A 23,064-nucleotide genomic window follows, 5' to 3' on the forward strand; every position below is an offset into this window, starting at 1 on the left:
GAAACATCCAGGGTCTTCCTGTCTGTTTCCTCCACCTAGCAAACACAGTGTTCTGAGCACCATTTGTCCTGGCATTCACTACTTTATTGTGTGATAACTGTGTGTGTTGTTTCTTCCAACAGAGTGTAAGGACAAGAAGTACACATTGACCATCTTTGTATAGATGATGCACAAGACCTGAGACATACCAGCTATAGAATATTTGCAAAATAAGTCAAGACTGAGATGCTTTTGAAATAATTACACATGAATCCACATGACCAAAGTTTTCCAAAGAACATCTTTTCCTTTCTGAAAGGGATTATGTATAGAAATACACAACACTTTAAAAATGTTATCCTCAGACTTTAGAACTGGAAATAGAAATATTGATCCTGTCAGGGAAGTTAAAAATAGTAATAATTTAGAAGTGGATTGAGGGGCGGCTGGCTCAATCGGTTTAGCATCTGGCTCTTGATTTCAGCTCAGGTCATGATCTCAGGGTCCAAGGATCCAGCCCTGCATCAGGCTCCGCTCAGCAGGGAGTCTGCTTGAGGATTGTTTCTCTCTCTTCCTCTCCGTCTGCCCCTCCCCTGCTTGCATTCTCTTTCCCTCTAAAATAAATAAATAAATCCTTAAAAATAAAGAAAGAAAAGTAGATTGATTGAAAAAAAAAAGTTCATTTGGCTACCTAAAGACCAAGTCTCCCTTATGGTTAAAATTACAGGAGCCTCTGCAAGGAAAGAAAAGACCAGATAGGCAGAGGGTAAGCATTGTACAGACCAGCTATAGATCAACAGGTCAAAACTCAGGCAAGATGAACTGCCAGGAATATTCATTGTCTCTAATTTGTCCCCAGAATAAGCTTCTCATTTTAGATAATGCTTAAAAGTGGTCTAAGCCCAGCACACAGCCATCCATCCATGGATAAAGGAAAAAAATTTCCCCCAGTTCTGGGTCACATCTGGGACCTGGCCAGAGCTCTGCAGACTAGGGCTGGTTTCTAGCCTGCACTTATTTGGTGTTGGGGATGGAGCTCAGGGCTTGAATCTTAATTTGGAATCTACTGAAATACAAAAACCGACTTCACACACTCAAAATTTGACACCAAAAAGGTCTGTATGAGGCAGATGTACTGGCTTCATGCATGCTCAGTTCCATCATGTAAGAAACAATGTAAGACATTAATTCAGTCAATTCATTCTTATTAAGCCTTTCTATTTTCCTAGCCCGATGAATTACACACACATACAAAAAATATACACACATAGACACACACAAATTCATACACAAAAATACATACACATGACACAGACAATACACACACAAATACATACACACACATACGTACACACGCACACACAGGACACATGCAAAACACAAAACCTTCTGGGTGAAATTACACATTCCCTGTCCACAAGTCAGTGAGAAAGCTAACAGGTAAATACACAACCACATTGAAAGCAGTGATACTCATAGGTCTACATGGAGAAGGGAGGAAAAAAATCATCAAAGATGCAATATTTGAACAGATATGACAGAGATAAGTAAAGGAATCCCTCATCGAACTTGCAATGAGTTTGGACCTGACATTGTCCTGAGGGCAAGAAAACAAAAGTTGGCTGAACTATAGACCCTTGAATTCATAAAATATCTTGGGTTTCACAAAAAAAATTAATAAGCGACTATAAGGCATGTAAGCAACAGCATGGGAGACACCATGGAATCAGGACAGAAGAAATCTGAGTTAGGCTGTAGGGTTATTTGTAAGCATTGGAAAGAGATCTCTGATATAGTATTCTCTTCGTATCATTAAGGGGAAAATATAGGACGCTTTGAAAGATCATGGTTATGAACTTGGAATCCTGAGTTAAAATTCCAACTTTGCCATTTATTTGCTGTGTGGTCTTTAAAATTGTATTTACTTAATATTTCTAAGTCTTATTTTCCTCATTCATAACATGGGAATGAATACAGTGACTACCTCATGGGATTATTGTATTAATTAAATGAGGTCATCCAAGTGAGATGCTGGCACAAAGGTATATTTGTGTCAAACGTGGCCTATAGTATAGGCCAAAGAGAAGTTTGCTTTTATTTGTAATAGAGCAGTATGCCACATGATTTTTGGATCTTCAAAAGTAGCCCTGTTGAATTTAATATGTAGAAATACAAAATGCAGTGTAGAACAATTTGAATAAATTAATCTCTCTGTCACACACACACACATACACACACACACCAATAACCTCTGCTATGCATACTGTCAATGTTTCAGATTTCCCTTAGTTCAAAGCTCTCTGCTGCTGGGTAAACCGACTGCTCTAAGAGTTTTACAGGTAAGGTATTGGGGAAGAAAGTGACTAAAATCCCATCCCTGCTGCGGCCACCTCATGGAATCTCTTTAATAAATCTACTAATACATTCCAGAGTATACATTTATCCCCTCCCTCTAAGGAAAACCATTTGCTGACTGTACTTAGAAAGTAGGAAATATGAATTTTCTTTTTCCTTTGCCTCCTGAGCAGAACGTGACTCTTTGAGGGGTTCATTCACTGCTGGCAAATGGCCATTTCCTGCCTCTAGACAGAAAGGCTTAAAAGAACTTATAAAAAAGCAGTCAAAATCCTCTGTAGACATCCAATAACTTATAAAGAAAAGAACATTTTGATGAGTTAGTGCAAATGAATCAGGAACATATGGATTCTATTTCCCTTGAGTTTAAATTTGTAAAGAGGAAAACTTCTTTTTAAAAATGAACTTTGTAGATGTCACTGAACCCAGGGGAAAAACATATGAGATGATTACTCAACTTAATACATTCCTAAGTTGCCCTGTGCTTAGCTGAAGCACAGGCAGGTCATTTGTAGCTCAATTTGGGCTGTCAAACATATAGCCCATCATGCTCTAATTGTTTTCAGAGTAAAATTCCTGACAGCAGAAGATATTAAGGTTGCTAGTATTTTCAGCAATAAATTTTAGCATAGTGGTACCAATTCCTTGAAGAAAGTTAATATTGTCAGTGGTGAGAGATTCTGGAAACATTGTGGGTGGCAGGTATCTGCATATCCAGGGGCCAATCCACAAATGGTGGTGTAAACAGGCTCCCATGAAGGAAAACAGGATCCCAATCAGAAAATCATCTCTTGCAGCCATGCTAAATGGTGCCCTCATCCTGAAAGAGAACTAATTTGCTTCATGTTACTGAGTACTTTATTTCTCAAAGAGTTTTCAGGAACCAGTATGATTCCAGAAGATCCAAAAGAGTAAACTTCTTTTATAATCTGACTACAATAATTACTCAAGTAATGATTCAGTTGTAGATACTGATGACTTTTACTAACTTATTAAATATATCTTCTGCATAGATGCATCTGAGCATATATCCAGAGACAATGATTACTACAAATAGGACATTGGAAATATATTAAAAAGCTTTCTAAAAGAGAACAAAAGGCCCCTCCCTGTTACAGGGTACCATAGAAGACTGACTAGCAACTCCCTTGGATATCTCATGTGAGTTGAGGTGACATTTTGTATGTAGACATCATCAAACTCATTTATTTACCTGTATCAAAAGGGATTATGGGGGTGAAGAAACAAATGCTCAATAGTAGGAAGGCTTTGATGACCACCATGGCACCTCCTAGGCAAGGACACCCCTCCAAGGCTCTTCATCCAATTTCATTGGAAGCTGATTATATGCCAGTTAAGAGGGGGGATTTACTCTTACAGTTCTCACTTGGTTGGTCCTTTCCCATATTGAAGAGAATAAATATGAGCTTGAACCTTAGGATGATATACCTGGAAAAGATCCTTGAGAGTAACTGATCTAATCATCCTCAACCACTTGCTGGAGAAATGTTTAAAATATAAGCTCTTGTTCTCTCTGATATCTCAATGCAGTAGATTTAAGGTATGGCTCTGTTTCTGATTCAATCATTTCCCAGGTGATATTTCTCCTTATTTTACAGATAAGCAATAGTCATAGAATGGTTGTAACATCTCCTGCAGTCTCCTTAATCCCCAGGCCAGTGTCTCATGCATAAACTCAACAATGCGTGAATCATTAGGGAAACTCTTGTCTATAACAGTGCAAGAAAACATCTCAGACTATGGGAATATCTGCTGGTTAGAGATAGTCAATGTTTATGTTGCTAAATAAATGAGGTTGAGTTATTATTATCCTCTAAAGTTCGCTCATAAAGTGAAAATTTTACAAGGGCAAAATTATTCTCTAAGCTTCTTAAAATGTCCCTATGTTGAAAACTGAGCATTGAGGCCACCTCTATGCCCAAATACATTAGGAGAAACAGGGAAAAAGGCTACTACACTCTGGCCATAGCTTCCATCCAAAACAGAGGCCTGGCTCAGAACATTGCCTTTTACAGTTACAGGCAAATCATTTAATTCCACTAGGATGAGAAAGTACTTATTTTGTTCTTGCCTGAGTTGAGCTAGGTGGCAATGGCAGGACTACTGATTTTCCATTCAATCAAAGCAGCACTTGCATCCTACTCAACTGAAGTGGAGGACAAGACAAAGGCTTTTTTTTTTTCCCACTCCCTACCTGGCAAGAAGGAAGGCATATGCTTTCAGCTATAGAACATCCTTCAGTAGACCTCTCAGATTCATTTTATCCCTGTGTCTGATCTGGATCCAACCACATGATCAGAGGTTTATTTTCTATTTATAAAAATGTCATATCTTTTGGATAATCAACAGATTTAATTTCCTAAGAAGTTTTAAAGGTTGGTTATTTTGAAACCACCATATAATCCAAATCATTTACAAAAAAAAAAAAAAAAAAAAAAAAAAAAAGCAACACGGGCCCTTCTGCTTCTATACTAAATGGGTTAAGGTTGTTAATGTTCACTTTAAGGATATACCCCTAGGAAAGTTGGGGACCATCTTAAAGACATCAAGGCAGCATATGCAAATACTGCTTGATCTCTAGTATGTCACCTGGAGGGCCTAAAACAAAGCTTTCTATTGATCTGATTGTGCTATGATGACCCCTGTCAAAGGCTTAACTCCTGGCATCAGTGGGGTTGCTCCAGAAGACAACACCCTATGGTGATGAATTCTAGAGCTGGAAGACCCATGGCCTATGGAGCTAATTGTCCAAGGTTATAAAAGAGAGTGAAAGAAGCTGATTACAGACCAAATTTTCTGACTTTTAACCCAATGTTATAATCTTCACATTAAGCTTCCTCTTTGGGATAATAATAGGCAGTGGTGAACTATACCCTGCCAATTCCCACCCAGCTTCCAGGTATAATTCCCATTTTGGATGCATGGGAGAGGATGTGAGCTACTGTTACACTGTGGCCTCACTAATAAAATCCTATAGGCTTAGAAGTTGTCCCATAGTCTCACAGACTTCTAAGCTATACTTTGCAAAGGGATCCATTCTCTTTTAAACAACTATTTTGTGCTACTCATTCTTGGCTTTTATTCAGTACTGGCTCCATTAAAACTTACATATTTCCTACCTTCAGGTTAGACTGAAGAATTAGCAAGATAAGGGGCACCAGGGTGGCTCATAGGCTGAGCATCTGCCTTTGGCTCAGGTCGTGATACCGGGGTCCTGGGATTGAGTCCCACATCAGGCCTCCTGCAGGAAGCCTGCTTCTCCCTCTGCCTAAGTCTCTGCCACTCTGTGACTCTCATGAATAAATAGTTAAAATCTTTTAAAAAAAGAAATAGTAAGATATAGCCATTACTTACTTACTTAATTAATAAATAAAATTTTAATTTGCTCCTGCATGAAAATATGTATTGAAACATATTTTCAATGTTTTTGAAAGACATATTACTCACTTTACTATTTGAAAATAGTAAAGTAATAAGTTTTTAAAAGAGTTATTACTCATTTTACTATTAAGAACAGAAATACAAATCAAAACCACAATGAGATACCACCTCACACCAGGAGAATGGGGAAAATTAACAAGGCAGGAGACCACAAATGTTGGAGAGGATGCAGAGAAAGGGGAACCCTCTTACACTGTTGGTGGGAATGTGAACTGGTGCAGCCACTCTGGAAAACTGTGTGGAGGTTCCTCAAAGAGTTAAAAATAGACCTGCCCTATGACCCAGCAATTGCACTGCTGGGGATTTACCCCAAAGATACAGATGCAGTGAAACGGCAGGACACCTGCACCCCAATGTTTCTAGCAGCAATGTCCACAATAACCAAACTGTGGAAGGAGCCTCGGTGTCCAACGAAAGATGAATGGATAAAGAAGATGTGGTTTATGTATACAATGGAATATTACTCAGCTATTAGAAATGACAAATACCCACCATTTGCTTCAACGTGGATGGAACTGGAGGGTATTATGCTGAGTGAAGTAAGTCAATCGGAGAAGGACAAACATTATATGTTCTCATTCATTTGGGGAATATAAATATAGTGAAAGGGAATAGAAGGGAAGGGAGAAGAAATGGGTACGAAATATCAGAAAGGGAGACAGAACATGAAGACTCCTAACTCTGGGAAACGAACTGGGGGTGGTGGAAGGGGAGGAGGGCGGGGGGTGGGGGTGAGTGGGTGACGGGCACTGCGGGGGACACTTGACGGGATGAGCACTGGGTGTTATTCTGTATGTTGGCAAATTGAACACCAATAAAAAATAAATTTATTATTAAAAAAAAGAACAGTAACTGTAAATTATTTTTTCCAACCCAACAAATGTATTTGAAGAACTTAGAATAGTACCATCAGAAGCAGTGCTTCAACATGGCACGGTTCTCTGAAAGAGAATTACTTAAAATACACAGTTTGGGCAAGGAAACACCTTCCAAATGATTCTCAACCCTCTCTAGTTGAGAATTATTAGCTTGAACCATTAAAACTAAAAATGGGAGGTCATTCTATTTTGCTAAAATATACTATAGTTTGCCTTAATTTTGATTCTTCCCTCAAGCCAGCTTTACAACTTTGCTAACTGCCCAACAATCAGTGACTTCTTCATCAAAATATCCTGCTAAAGCAGAGCCCTCCCTCCCCCACAAGATTGCAGAGAACATGGCCACTGTGGGCTTCTATGCCCCAAATCTCTCAATATGACCACCAAAGTGGCCCTAATTTTCCTTATCCAACTCTAGCTTGCAAAAATGTCCCAGGGAAGGACGCTAATCAGCCTACTTTGCGTTCCATGCCTACAAATGTACTTCAAATGGCTAAGTTTGGGAAAGATATCAAATTTTGGACTAATCACCACTGACCACAGAAACAGGATTATAAGAACGTGAAAATGCCCAATTAGTTGACTTCAGGAATTTCCTTTTCCTTGAACTTCAACACCACACATACAAAATTGAAGATTGAAATACCTACTTGAAAAAAGTTTTCTGAAGATATAATAGTATGTGTTACAGAAATATGTAATAGTATGTGTCCCAAATATAGGCCACGGGACACATCAGAAGTCAGAAAAATATTGCTTTCCCTTCTCTCTTTAGCTATTTCACATACTTACTCTACATCTCCTAGAATTATTTCTAGAGTCCCCAGACCTAGCAGCAGTATACATATGAATTTTTCACACCTGTTTAAACAACTCCCCCAAGACAGAGTACATTTATCTGAAAATAATGTGACCATAATGGACACTGTGCTGGGTTAAGGATGGCTGGCAGAGGAGGACATATGTTGACTATATGTCAGTACAGAAGTCTATAAGCCACCCTGAAATACATATGACTGTAGGTTGGTATCAGTAGGGCACCCTGGGACCTTAATTGTCTAGACATCCCCTGCTGGCAGAAAAAAAATAATCATACCTTACAGAACTCTCTACACAAAGTAAGACCAGGGAAAAGGATACCTGGGCAACGTTATCTCAATGCCTGAAATATTTTGATGAAAGCCCTCTGTACCTTAAGCACACTGGCTAACTTGAAGTGGGCTCACTAACTAAAGCAGCAGAGTGTATACTGTCCCATATATTTTGGTTCTTATTGATGGGAAAGGGGTAATGAAGGCAATAGCAAGGGTCTCTGATTTCTACTCTAAGAACTTGGGCAGGCCTGTTGTGAATAGCTGCTAAAGTAGTGTAGGGATGGAGAGGTAGTGGACTTGCCCACCTGACAAGCTCTGATGCGGGGTGATCTATTGTGACACCAAGCACTTGAACACTGCCACCAAGAAAGGCAAAAGTTTCCATGAGACATGACTTTCATTCTAACATTGAGCATTAAGATTCATAAGGTAAGGAGATAAAACTTCTGACCATTGATGTAACTGCTTGTGGCAAATCTCAGTAAAGACCATTTGAAAATGGGAATGTAGTGTGCATGCATGTGTGTGTGTGCGTGTGTATGTGTGTGTGTGTGTATGAAAGAGAGGAAGGGAAGATGGGTGAGGAAGAAAGGAGGGAAAGAAGAGAGGCGGGAAGGCAGAAATATAAATAGATGAGAGAGAGAAAACAAACCGTTTGCAAGTCATCAGGGTTCTCGAAGAGCAAAAAGGAGCATGGTACATGTGCAAAGTCTGGGAATAATTTTCTTCAATTATGTCACAGCCAATGAGCATCATGGTTTCCACCTGAGGATCATGCTTGGGCTAGTCAAAGGATACATTTTTATAGCAGCATATTAGGAGGATGATTGTTACTACCAAAGCCATATTCTTATACAGAACCTGAATATTTTAAGATGGAATTTGTTTTTCCAAACACAGAGATTTTAATATTAAATTACACCAAAAACTAAGACTACCATACATACTTAAAACTATGTTTTATAGACATAAAAAGACATTCCCCAGAGAAAACACCGAGCACTTCATTTGCTGCTTTCAGATCTCTGGATGTTAACCACACCTCTGTGTTGTGTAGAACTGAAGGATAGTGTGTTATGTGCTTTGAATTTCTATAAAGAATCGACCACAGGCATTGAATCTTGGTGTGAGGGATATAATTTTCTCATTAGAAATGTAAGCATCATTTCATGTTTTACCTAAGTCCTCATTTTAAGAAAGACCCTAAGGTGTTGTGTGTCAGTGACATAAGGCAGGCCTCACACTGGGGTTTTTTGGTGGTCCATAATGTGATTCTGAAATAAAAGTGACAATTTTTAACACTGCATATATTCAAAGACCTCTGCCAAGAAGGGGAAAAAATAGTCTTGGCACCAGATGTTAAGGTGTGATGGTTCCTTTGTGATCCATAATGAGGAAACAAGTGGCCATGTCCCTTATCTTGTCAAATTAGCACGAGAATAGCATATGAACCTTTCAAGAGGCTGAAAGTGCATTTCATCAATGGATTCCCAATTCTGTTTTCTGGGTAGGCAAATCTGTTTACCTTTTTCAATACTTTGTGGCTGTTTGTCTGAATGTTGGAAGGTAGGGGAGGGTGGCAGTGTGACTGCTTCTACTCAGTAGAAACCAGTATCTTTACTTCTAAAGGGCACCACATATGTACTGAAAAGTAATTTTTGTTTCCTGGGGTTTTTTATGACACACTATTTGCTTATTTATTTTTAAAATTGTTTTATTTGACTATCGTTGACACACAATGTTACATTGGTTTCGGTGTATGTTATGCTGTGCTTATTACAAGTTTGGCTACCATCTGTCACCATAAGATGCTATTATAATATCATTGGCAATATTTCCTAATTGTAACTTTTATTCTTGTGACTTATTGATTCTATAATGGGAAGCCTGTACCTCCCACTCCCCTTCACCCATCTTGTGTCTGGCAACCATCAGTTTGTTCTCTGTATCTATAGGTCTGATTCTGCCTTTTGTTTATTCATTTGTTTTGTTTCATAGATTCCACATATGAGTGAAATTATATGGTATTTATCTTTATCAGTTTGACTTACTTCACTTAGCATAAATTCTCTAGGTCCATCATATTGTCACAGATGGCAAGATCTAATCCTTTTTATGGCTGTGTAATATTCCTATATATATGAATTTTATATACATATACCTATGTATACATATACATAGGTATATAAAACACATATATGTGTGTGTGTGTGTATATATATATATATATATATATATATATATATAACATTTTCTTTATATATTTATCTATTGATGTGATGGACACTTGGGTCTCTTCCATATCTTGGTAATTGTAAGTACTGCTGGAATAGACATAGAGGTACATATATCTTTTCAAATTAGTGTTTTTGTTTTCTTTGGATAAATACCCTGTAGTGGAATTATTGGATCATGATATTCTATTTTTAATTTTTTGAGGAATCTCCATGTTTTTTTCCACAGTGGCTGCACCAATTTACACTCCTACCAACAGTGTACAAGGGTTCATTTTTTTCTACATCCTTGCCAACAGTTTTTCTTATGCTTTTTTATTTTATCCATTCTGATAGGTGTGAGGTGATTCTCGTTGTGGTTTTGAATTGTATTTCCCTGATGATTAATGATGCTGATTATCTTTCCACATGTTTGTTGGCCATTTGTCTTGATGGGACACTGCCACATACACACAGCCTCTCATGATGCCCTACCACATCTCTGGGCATAATATTTAAAATGAAAAACAGCAATACCACAGGTATCAAGTTTCCCTCAGAAGGCGCAGCATTAACAATTTAAATGACAAGTAGATGATATTTAACATGTTGAATAACAATCTGTGCTAAAAGCACAGTAAAAAAATATTATATGTTAGGCAAAGACCCAAACTCTTGCATGCAATGAAAGATTTTCACCTTCCTCCTACAGAGAAGAAAACTGATCTCGGTTTTAAAAATGCAGAGCTAGGGTTCTTTCCTGCTAATGATGTCTGTGTCACATCAGGTGCCCACTCAAGGCCTTCAAAGACAACCAAAGACTCCTCCGCTGAATTGTTCCCACCTCAGAACAAAAGAGTCTGCTTGTGGAGGAGGGGGCTGTCAGCATGAGGTGGGAGATGAGGAACTTTCCACTGAGTGGTTGAATGAGAAAGATCCCTAGGAAATACCATCTTCAAAGATCTGCAGAGAGGCAGCCGGAGCCTGGTCTTAGGTGAACCACAGCTTCCCCTCTGTATGTCTGTCTACACATGCCACACTTTTAATTAGAGCTTTTCAGAATGTTATCTTTCTGCCTATCTCTCTGATGCTTTATAATTGTTGGAGGTAAGGGGTATTCAGATTTGGGCCATACTACAACCAAGGCCTGATTAGGAAACACTTTAGTGTTTCCACATTTAAAGTACTCAGAAAATTCACCAATCTTCCATCTCAGAATCTTCATCTTAGATGCCTTATCTCCCCATAAAGATGACTTCCCAGAAGACTTAACACAGGTACTCTGTGCTACAGGATGCTTGCTTCTTTGGGGCATTTGAAATCACTGAACATGATCTCTGTAATGGGGAAATATTTCATATAATATCAGGACATTTGTAGATTTTAGAGGAAAAAGACTTCCTGTTCTTCTGCTTTCTATAGAAAAAATTACAAATATGTACATTGCCCCAGAGACCAATAGTCAGATGCCATATGAATCCCTGGTGTGGAACAATAGAAGAGACATTTCTTAGGCTAACTTCCAGAAATGAAACCTCAGAGCTGCGGTGTGGGGAAAAATCACTATTTCACAAAGAATGATATTTTTAGACTGCATGAAAAATGAGGAATGCATGAAACTGCAGATGATAACACGGAGCAGCCACCCCAACTTGAGTCTGAGTTGCATTTCCGCTGCTCATTTCCATAACAGTCCCGGATTTTGCTCGCTTGTCTCTGTAATAAAGTTTCTACTTATGAAAAATGGGTACTTATGGAAAGGTTATCATGTCACATGCTATCATTTGTTTTACAGTGAACTCTGATATTCTTTTCATTTTATTTTCAGAACTCAGAAGTTCTTAATTCTTAATTTTGCCAAAAATGTCAGTGGGTAATCTCCATCCCTTGCCTACCTCACACTTAATTCCCAGGTCTCTCTGCCACAAGCCTTATCTCTTCTGTCACAATTTCTATTTCTGTATTGTAAGATAATTCAACTCTCTGGTTTTCTGAGAACAATAATTCAAGTCTTAGCGTGAATATTCTTTTTTGTTTTGTAATTTTTCAATAAAAAGTCATTATGTTTCTTACTCCTGGTAAGTCATTTTTCTGCCCCAATTATATCCTCTTGAGGATTCTCCTGTTTTTCATTCTATCTCTTCCTCCAGAGCTGCTGCAGACAGAGCCAACCATATTCTTTGTTCAGCTAGGCTCCCTCATGTCCCTGAGTCCCCCTAAATATGTGGCAACAGCAGCATCCTTACAATTCAGACTTTGGGCAAATGAAATAAGTCGATGGTGGATGACACAACATGTTTTCCCCAGTCACATCTATTGGGCCCAAATACTCTAGAGAAGCCTCTCTGATGTGGAAATGTCCAGCCATACAAGTTGGGGGTGATTTGTGTAATCAAATAGAAGCAAATCAACTATTGTAAAAAAAAAAAAAAAGAGAGAGAGAGAGAGAGAGAGAGAGTCCTTCCTGGTGGTTTAGAAGTTGAAGGGTAAGTAAATGATGAAATGTGAAGGCTCACTAATCACATAACAACATCAATTATCAATTGTCAAAGATCATGAAGATTGAATTGTATACTTATCTGCATGAGAGAAGTACTGCCACTGATGGAAGTCACATTACATGGATTCCTGATTTTTTTAAAAGGAAAATTTCAGGGAACATAACCAGCTGAAAGATCCAGAAGATGCAACTTTGCCCACCAACCTCAACCCCAGCTTTGCCTTGAGCAGGGTTCCCTGACGCATGAGTGATTCCCAGTCATAATGGGGCCATACTAAGCAGGTGAATGGGTAGTGAAGATAATGTGCAAGAAAAAAACATCAATGAAACAGAGGTATGTGAGAGATTGAGTGAGAACAAAAATGAACTAACTCCCTCGCTTCTTGCTTTATTTACAATTTGCAATTCTGGTCACTCATGAGACTCTAGTTCTGGCTCTTGAATTTCAAGACTTTTTCTCATATAGTTCATGTATACAATTTATCTTCCTTTAGCTTGAATGTTTTTTCTATTTCTTGCAGCTAATCTCAAACTAAGAACCAAACCCGTTAAAGTTATGATAATCTTATCAATTTTACCATGTCTTTACATCTGACTTCTTTCCTGAGCTTTAGGCTCCTGTAACCAACTTTCTATTGGAAGGCTTCACTGTATATTTAAGACCATCTCAGGCTTAACTATTATTTTCTTTCTGTTTCTCATACATACATATTCCTTTACCAAGTTTCTCAGTAAGGGCACCAATATTTACTCAGGGGCTCAGGTCAAAAGCCTAGCTATTATTTTTGACTCTCCCATTTTCTCCATGTCACATCTGATTTACAACTATGATAGACATTATTACTGTTTGTTGATATCTAGTTGCCTCTCTTCTGAAAATATGAGAGAATTCCATTTCCTTGTCTCCTAGGTGCCTTGCTCTGGACAGTGAAATGTGAGAAAAAGTTATACACATCATTCCTTTGTAGAAGAATTTAAGAGCTATTACTTGATTGTCTATCTTTTCCGGTCATATGACAGATGATATTTCACATGGTAGAGTGACTGTCAGCTTGGATTCCTGACTAAGCCAGAGCCCTCTGCTGACTCAAGACATATAAATAGCATGAGTAAAAAATAAAGCTTTGCTGTTTTATGGCACTAAGATTTGTAAGTTGTTTGTAACTGCAGCATGAGCTAGCATATTCTAAGACAATCCCCAAGTCCTGCTGGTTCTATTGTCAAAATATATTCCAAACCTGATGCTGTTTCCTCTTTTTCTACCATTGCTATATTTCAAAGAATCCTCATCTCTTGCCTGGATTTACTACAGGATCCTCTTCATCGGTCTTCCCTTTTCTATTCTGAGGTCTCTTAAGTCCCTTCTCCAACCAGTAGTCAGCCTTTTGTCATTTTAAAGGTGAATCTCATCATGCCACTCCCTGTCCCAAACCCTCAACAACTTGCCTTTAGAATAAAAATCCAAATTTCTCCATGAACCACTACGCTCCACAATCTGACCCCTACATATTTGTCTAAATTTGTTTTCTGCCATTCTTTTATGTCTCTAATCTAATTGCATTGTCTCTCTTACCATTAATTGCAAACAGTAAACTCTTTTCCCACCAGGGTTGTTCTCTTGCTGTTTCCTGTATGTGGAATGTTCTACCTCAAGACTTCTCTGTGTTTTGGCTTACCCCTGCCCATCTTACAAATCTTTTTTCCAAGATTATGTCCGCAGAGCCCTCTCTATATGATCTAAAACCACATCCTCCAATATTTCATTAACCAATTACACTGTTTTACTTTGCAAAATACTCTTTGAACTATTTTCTTTATTTGTTGATGTTTCTTTTCCTAGACTATGAATATCATAAGAAGAGGACTCTGTTTTTTGGTGTTCTGTCCATCATATCTAGAAAAGTTTCTGGTGTTTGGTGGGATTCAGTAAATATTTGTCAAATGAGTGAATTAATGAATAAATAACTTAAATGTCAAAATAACACTGCAGTGAAGAGACAATTGACTGAGAAGTGATATTCTTTCATAAGTGCCTAACTTACTTTGCTTGTTTTTTAAAAGAGCAAATAAATAAATAAAAATACTGCAAGATAATAAATTTGTATAGCTTTTCTCTATGTTCTACCACTTATAATTCATTTCTTAAGCAAAACTTGACTTGTTCAAGTTAACTTGTTTAAATTAGCCAATGGAGGTTGAAACAAAAAAAAAATCTTTAAAAATAGAATTAGTACATGATATGTTTAAAGTCACAATGGCAATAACTGAATTGTGTTCTTCAATCCAAAATACCTATATTTTTATACAACAGACTCAAGAAATGAGAAGAAAAATATATGAAATAAAAAAAAAACAGACTCAAAGATAAAGTAAGCTAATGAGGAAATCAGGACACAAACCATTAAGTGGGAAACACCAAGTTAGCACATTTCTATAGAAAATTACTTTCTGAATAGTTTAACTAGAGAAAATCCTTCGGTAGAATGTGTCAATGAGGTGTAAATGCAACCAACATTTTTGCTCTTCATAATCATCTCCTTGATGATCTTTGGGTGGATATGCATATTTCCCTCACATGACACATGTGAATCTATCAGTAGAGGATGCCCTTGGATTATTATTTTAGTGGAAATAATGGACTTACACCAATATACTAGCTCCATTATAAGCTTTTATTCAAGAAACACTATGGTTTTGCAAAGCAGATGGTCCAGGTAAGGAGGTTTTACTGTGACCAAGAGATATGTTAAAAATACCACTTTCAAAAAGACTAAACTTTTCCCCCTGGCCTTGGAATCCCTCCAAGGAGGCTGTTGGGAGTTAGGAGGACAGAGTCAAACTCTTGGCTCTGTGATTCTGAAGTCCTGAGGATGTCATTTAACCTTTAGATTCTAGATGAGGATAAGGATAACAATACCTATCCTAGACATTTCATGAGATTGTTTGGAAAATAATATATGTCAAAGACATGTTTTAGTAAACTGCCTATTTTAATTATTTTTTAAAATTCTGCTTTTTTGAGGTTATTACAGTCATTATATGTGTGTGTGTGTGTGTGTGTGTAGCAAATACCAAAATGGATATGTTTGGTCATGTGGTCTTTATTCCCATTGGAGATTAACAATCTCTGTATCTACTTAAGAAATGTTGAAATTATAACAATTAGCAGAAAATTACACTGCTGTTTCTTTAAACTCACAAGGGCATCAAGAACTACTTCCATCTTATAGCAAACTCCATAGTCTGTTTCCATACCCAAACATTTACAAATAATCCATGTACTATTCAAGAAGAATGCTAAATTCACAGTCTATCATAAGTGGAACAAAATTCTTTATAGCACTCACATGAATATCTGAGATGAACCTATTTGTTGTTACAACAGGTTAGTTGCCAAAACTCTGAAATCTAAGCCTCTACAGTAGTATCTCTGTTTATTGTGTTGCTTTGTTAACTTGAGTAATTCTCCTATTCATCACTAAACATATCCCAAAGATTTTATTAAATAAGTAGAATAGGAGGTATGATGGAAAGTCTGAGAGAAGCATTTAGTTTCATAAGAAATCCTGATCATGAGGATTTAGCTATCAATTATCCATGCCTACTCTAAACTCACACTCAGAAGTTATTTTATAGAAATGATTAATTATAAATAAAGACACCTCAGGATACCAAAAAAATTAGCATATACCAGGAATCCTCTGTCAACAAGGATAACTTAACTCTTAAAGGAAAATAGCTCTGGACAATCCCTTAATCTTAATGATAGGATGGATTCATCCTCTTTTTAGACATAAAGCCCATACTGTCTAAGGATGTAAAAATGAGATAATGACTAAGTCAATCTGATCACTCTTCCTATCTGTACTACCAAAACCAAACAACATAACCCTTTCAGTCAATTAATTACAAGAAAACATTCAATCACCCATGTAACCCCAATGAAGCATGGTCAGCTAGTTTTGGCTAAAGACTACAATTACTTGATATTTATGGATATATTTTTCTGCTTTTTTTTTGAAATTGAGGATCAAATGACACCATATTAACTGTTTGCTAATTATGTTGTTCCTCCTACCTCGTGATGATTCGTGGCCAGCCATTCCTTAATGGTGCTGAGGGCAATGACAGAAGCAGGCTCATTTGGGAAACCTAAGTGAAGAGCAGAATAAAATAAATTAGCAAAAAAAATGAAGTCGATAGAGAATTCAGTCATGGTATGACACTAAATTTTTCCCATTTAAACTTTATTCAGTTCAACTAATTACTACTGAGCAAGGCTAGGACTTAGTAAGGTTCACATGGATGTGAAGGCAGTGATCATACATACAAGGCTTTAAGGAGGCTAGCCCTATACCAGTCTAATGCTAGTAAGCAATAAAGGAGTTAACTGACCCTTCAATTCTACAACATAATCAATTAAAAATGTATTTACATTTGTTTAATAGTTTTCACAGGACTTTCATATAATATTCTCATAAGAGGTGCTCAGATTAAGGTTTATTACCCTCAATTACAAACCAGGTAAATATGCTACTGAATACATGTGGTTGACATAGGGTTATAAGGCCAGCAGTACTCCATCAACGAACTGACACAAGACAGGGCAAACAACTTGCAAAATAGCTATATCACTAAAATTATTATCAGAATTCAACAAAGGTAATGCCTGCTCCATTCAGGGTCATTGGAAATTATGTTTGAGATTAAGATGACATGAACTGACCTGGTTTTGCACTACAGATTTGATTTTAGAAAGACAGGAAGAATGACACATATACTACGTCCTAGTGAGCAGGAGCACACGTAATTATAATTCCTAAAACTCATCTAAAATATCTCTTTACATCTAATGAGAGGATCATATGGTTCTTGGTTTTTCTCTTGCTGATATGATGAATCACATTGATTGTTTTATGGCTGTTGAACCAGCCTTGTGTCCCAGGGATAAATCCTACTTGATCATGTTGAATAATTTTCTTAATGTACTGTTGGATCCTATTGGCCAGTATCTTGTTGAGGATTTTTGCATCCATGTTCATCAGGGATATTGGTCTGTAATTCTCCTTTTTGGTGGGGTCTTTGTCTGGTTTTGGAATTAAGGTGATGCTGGCCTCATAGAACGAATTTGGAAGTACTCCATCTCTTTCTATCTTTCCAAACAGCTTTAGGAGAATAGGTATGGTTTCTTCTTTAAACGTTTGATAAAATTCCCCTGGGAAGCCATCTGGCCCTGGACTCTTGTGTCTTGGGAGGTTTTTGATGACTGCTTCAATTTCCTCCCTGGTTATTGGCCTCAAGGTTTTCTATTTCTTCCTGTTCCAGTTTTGGTAGTTTGTGGCTTTCCAGGAATGCGTCCATTTCTCCTAGATTGCCTAATTTATTGGCGTATAGCTGTTCATAATATGTTTTTAAAATCGTTTGTATTTCCTTGGTGTTGGTAGTGATCTCTCCTTTCTCATTCATGATTTTATTAATTGGAGTCTGTCTCTTCTTTTTAATAAGGCTGGCTAATGGTTTATCTATCTTATTAATTCTTTCAAAGAACCAACTCCTGGTTCTGTTGATCTGTTCCACAGTTCATCTGGTCTCGATTTCGTTGAGTTCTGCTCGAATCTTTATTAACTCCCTTCTTCTCTTGGGTGTAGGATCTATTTGCTGTTTTTTCTCTAGCTCCTTTATGTGTAAGGTTAGCTTTTGTATTTGAGTTCTTTCCAGTTTTTGAATGGATGCTTGGATTGCGATATATTTCCCCCTTAGGACTGCTTTTGCTGCATCCCAAAGATTTAGGATGGTTGTATCTTCATTCTCATTAGTTTCCATGAATGTTTTTAATTCTTCCTTAATTTCCTGGTTGACCCTTTCATCTTTTAGCAGGATGGTCCTTAACCTCCACGTGTTTGAGGTCCTTCCAAACTTCTTGTTGTGATTTAGATCTAATTTCAAGGCATTATGGTCTGAGAATATGCAGGGGACGATCCCAATCTTTTGGTATCGGTTCAGACCCGATTTGTGACCCAATATGTGGTCTATTCTGGAGAAAGTTCCATGTGCACTTGAGAAGAATGTGTATTCAGTTGAGTTTGGATGCAAAATACAGCATCCATTCCTGATCAAAACTCTTCAGAGTGTAGGGATAGAGGGAACATTCCTCGACATCTTAAAAGCCATCTATGAAAAGCCCACAGCAAATATCATTCTCAATGGGGAAGCACTGGGAGCCTTTCCCCTAAGATCAGGAACAAGACAGGGATGTCCACTCTCACCACTGCTGTTCAACATAGTACTGGAAGTCCTAGCCTCAGCAATCAGACAACAAAAACACATTAAAGGCATTCAAATTGGCAAAGAAGAAGTCAAACTCTCCCTCTTCGCCGATGACATGATACTCTACATAGAAAACCCAAAAGTCTTCATCCCAAGATTGCTAGAACTCATACAGCAATTCGGTAGCGTGGCAGGATACAAAATCAATGCCCAGAAATCAATGGCATTTCTATACACTAACAATGAGACTGAAGAAAGAGAAATTAAGGAGTCAATCCCATTTACAATTGCACCCAAAAGCATAAGATACCTAGGAATAAACCTAACCAAAGATGTAAAGGATCTATACCCTCAAAACTATAGAACACTTCTGAAAGAAATTGAGGAAGACACAAAGAGATGGAAAAATATTCCATGCTCATGGATTGGCAGAATTAATATTGTGAAAATGTCAATGTTACCCAGGGCAATATACACGTTTAATGCAATCCCTATCAAAATACCATGGACTTTCTTCAGAGAGTTAGAACAAATTATTTTAAGATTTGTGTGGAATCAGAAAAGACACCGAATAGCCAGGGGAATTTTAAAAAAGAAAACCATATCTGGGGGCATCACAATGCCAGATTTCAGGTTGTACTACAAAGCTGTGGTCATCAAGACAGTGTGGTACTGGCACAAAAACAGACACATAGATCAGTAGAACAGAATAGAAAATCCAGAAGTGGACCCTGAACTTTATGGTCAACTAATATTCGATAAAGGAGGAAAGACTATCCATTGGAAGAAAGACAGTCTCTTCAATAAATGGTGCTGGGAAAATTGGACAGCCACATGCAGAAGAATGAAACTAGACCACTCTCTTTCACCATACACCAAGATAAACTCAAAATGGATGAAAGATCTAAATGTGAGACAAGATTCCATCAAAATCCTAGAGAAGAACACAGGCAACACCCTTTTTGAACTCGGCCATAGTAACTTCTTGCAAGATACATCCACGAAGGCAAAAGAAACAAAAGCAAAAATGAAGTATTGGGACTTCATCAAGATAAGAAGCTTTTGCACAGCAAAGGATACAGTCAACAAAACTCAAAGACAACCTACAGAATGGGAGAAGATATTTGCAAATGACATATCAGATAAAGGGCTAGTTTCCAAGATCTATAAAGAACTTCTTAAACTCAACACCAAAGAAACAAACAATCCAATCATGAAATGGGCAAAAGACATGAAGAGAAATCTCACAGAGGAAGACATAGACATGGCCAACATGCATATGAGAAAATGCTCTGCATCACTTGCCATCAGGGAAATACAAATCAAAACTACAATGAGATACCACCTCACACCAGTGAGAATGGGGAAAATTAACAAGGCAGGAAACAACAAATGTTGGAGAGGATGCGGAGAAAAGGGAACCCTCATACACTGTTGGTGGGAATGTGAACTGGTGCAGCCACTCTGGAGAACTGTGTGGAGGTTCCTCAAACAGTTAAAAATATACCTGCCCTACGACCCAGCAATTGCACTGTTGGGGATTTACCCCAAAGATACAAATGCAATGAAACGCCGGGACACCTGCACCCCGATGTTTATAGCAGCAATGGCCACGATAGCCAAACTGTGGAAGGAGCCTCGGTGTCCATCGAAAGATGAATGGATAAAGAAGATGTGGTTTATGTATACAATGGAATATTACTCAGCTATTAGAAATGACAAATACCCACCATTTGCTTCAACGTGGATGGAACTGGAGGGTATTATGCTGAGTGAAGTAAGTCAGTCGGAGAAGGACAAACATTGTATGTTCTCATTCATTTGGGGAATATAAATAATAGTGAAAGGGAATATAAGGGAAGGGAGAAGAAATGTGTGGGAAATATCAGAAAGGGAGACAGAACGTAAAGACTGCTAACTCTGGGAAACGAACTAGGGGTGGTAGAAGGGGAGGAGGGCGGGGGGTGAGAGTGAATGGGTGACGGGCACTGGGGGTTATTCTGTATGTTAGTAAATTGAACACCAATAAAAAGTAAATTAAAAAAAAATAAAATAAAGTATCTCTTTAGCTTATGTAAACTAAACACATTCTTAAACTTGCAAAATCACCATTCTGCCAATAGAGATAAATGTATGTGAAGGAATAACCTTACAAATTATATATTTATGGGGCAGAGAGAAGAAGAGATGGGAGTGGCTGTTCCCCAGAAACTACTCTCTTCAAGCTCACTACTGGCTTCCTAATCACCAAATTCCAAATAGGCAATTGCCTTTTCAATCAGTCTTCATCTTTTCCTGTATTAGATGTGCTTCATTAGTTTTCCATGTTTGAATATCCTGGATTTCCTTTTTTTTTTCTTTTATTGTTTTAAATAATACAATATAGTGGTTTTTTATATGCCCACAGAGTTGTGCAACCATTACCACTAACTTCAGAATATTTCCATCATCCCCCCAAAAGACTTTGTACTCATTAACAGTCACTCCCCAGTCTCCCTCTACTCCAGCCCCTGACAACTATGAATCTACTTTTTGTCCCTATAGATTTGTAAATTCTCCTCTTGGATTTTTTCAACACTACCTTCTTTTGTGTTGCCTCCTGCCTATTTGAGCTGCCCTGGTTCCTTTTCCTAGCAGCATCCACTAAATATATGTCTATGTCATTTCCAACCTCTAAACTCACCCTTCTTCCTCTACACTCTGCACTAGCCAGCTGTAGCATCATTCACTGACATGCCTTCTAATCAGGGGGTTCCTGTGACATTATGCTGTATAGATGCAGAGAGAGGTATCAGGGACTCAGGTATTCTCCCGAAATGAGGAGATCTGGGATTTAAAAGATTCAGTTTTATTTGAAGGCAAATACATATTCCAGTAGTTTATACTAAAGGTTTAAATCTCATTAGACTTTCAGAGAAAAATATGTGAAAGGAAGAGCAAGAGAGACGAGATGTTTGTCCCCATTTCCAAGAATAAAGGTAGCTTTTCTGATTAGGTTTCTATATACCTCATCAGAGAGTACATTAGGAAAGGGGACAAAATAAAGCAGAGCCAAGTTCCACTTGACCACCGTCATATGAGAGAGAGAACCACTGTTATAGGGAAAACGTACACAGCTTCCCAAACTTTGTCAATTCATCTGTGACATTTGGGATTATGGATTTGTTTTGAACTGTTTCATCCCATTTTTTTTCCTTAAACGAAGGCTTCAAAATGTAAAACCCTTAAAATAAACCTGTTAATTAGCCAAGTCATTAAGCAAATTATTATTGAACCAGAAAAGAAAAGATACATGGACATGTTTAATGAGTCCCTGTCCTCTGAAGACCAAAGTCGGAGGGAGGAAATAGATAAGAGGCAAGCATGACAAGTCCATCAGGGCTGTGGGGACACAGATGAGGGGAACTAAGCAAGAAAGAGGAGGCTTTCTAGGAAAAGCAGAAAGCTGAGGAGACACTGTCTTCAGAAGTAAGCTGTGAGCAACTAGAAATTAATGGAAGAAGTCAGGGGAAGTGAAAGGAGGTAGAAAAAAAGAGAAGTTCCTGTGGACTGCAAAGAAAAAGCAGGAGGCTAGGATGGGCATTTTTAGTTAAGGGTTAACCACAGGGGGATTTTCCAGTCTACCTCCTCCCCCACCCCCACCCCCACCCCCGAGTTTAACATCTACATTTTAATTGCCTGGATACTTCCCTGTCATGCACTCCAAAACTAGAGATGTAATGTGTATTCTTCCACAAATGAACTTTTTCCTGATTTTCTGGTTTCTGGGAATGGCTTTCTTTCTGTCTCCCAGTCACTGCAGTATTTGGTTGCTTCCCTGGCTGGTAACTGAGTCCTCTGAAATATTTTATACCACCCATTCCTTCCCTTTTTTGCCCACTAATCTCATTCAAAGCCCAAATAACCTTCGCCCTGACAACTGTAGCTGACTCAGTTGTGCTCCTTTGGTCTTCCCTTCACCAATAGGTCTAGTGCACCACTTCCAAGTGACACTTCCTAAGATATAGTTACCACAACCTTACACAAAGCAATGGCGGGCTTGCAGATGTGCCAGCTCCTACAGAGGAAATCTTAGTACCTTAGCTTGGCATGAGATACCACAAGGGTCTTCCTAGACTTTTATCTTAACTTTCTCTATTTCTTCTCCTCCCATGAAAATCTTCTCCAATTTTGATATGTTTAAGAAGTACTTAAATCATAAGATTATAGGTCTATATAAAACTAATAAATACTGTAATCATGCTCAGTTGCAATGGCCATCAGCATTAACCTTTAGAGGACATAATTCCCCCACAGAGAAATTATACAAGTTCTAA

The 23,064-nt window shown here is 37.9% G+C and overlaps 1 protein-coding gene across 4 annotated transcripts in view; it reads right to left on the reverse strand.

The window, feature by feature from the left end:
• MACROD2 (mono-ADP ribosylhydrolase 2) overlaps positions 1-23,064 on the reverse strand; it is a 1,919,734-nt gene that overhangs the window by 490,460 nt on the left and 1,406,210 nt on the right. For all 4 annotated transcript variants that reach the window (XM_077872168.1, XM_077872167.1, XM_077872166.1 and 1 more), the window contains exon 8: positions 16,560-16,633. In XM_077872168.1, coding sequence (XP_077728294.1) covers positions 16,560-16,633 — 74 coding nt within the window. The remainder of the gene's footprint in view (positions 1-16,559; positions 16,634-23,064) is intronic.

The sequence above is a fragment of the Canis aureus genome, chromosome 26 (assembly GCF_053574225.1).
Source record: "Canis aureus isolate CA01 chromosome 26, VMU_Caureus_v.1.0, whole genome shotgun sequence".
In the NCBI taxonomy this organism is placed as follows: domain Eukaryota; kingdom Metazoa; phylum Chordata; class Mammalia; order Carnivora; family Canidae; genus Canis; species Canis aureus.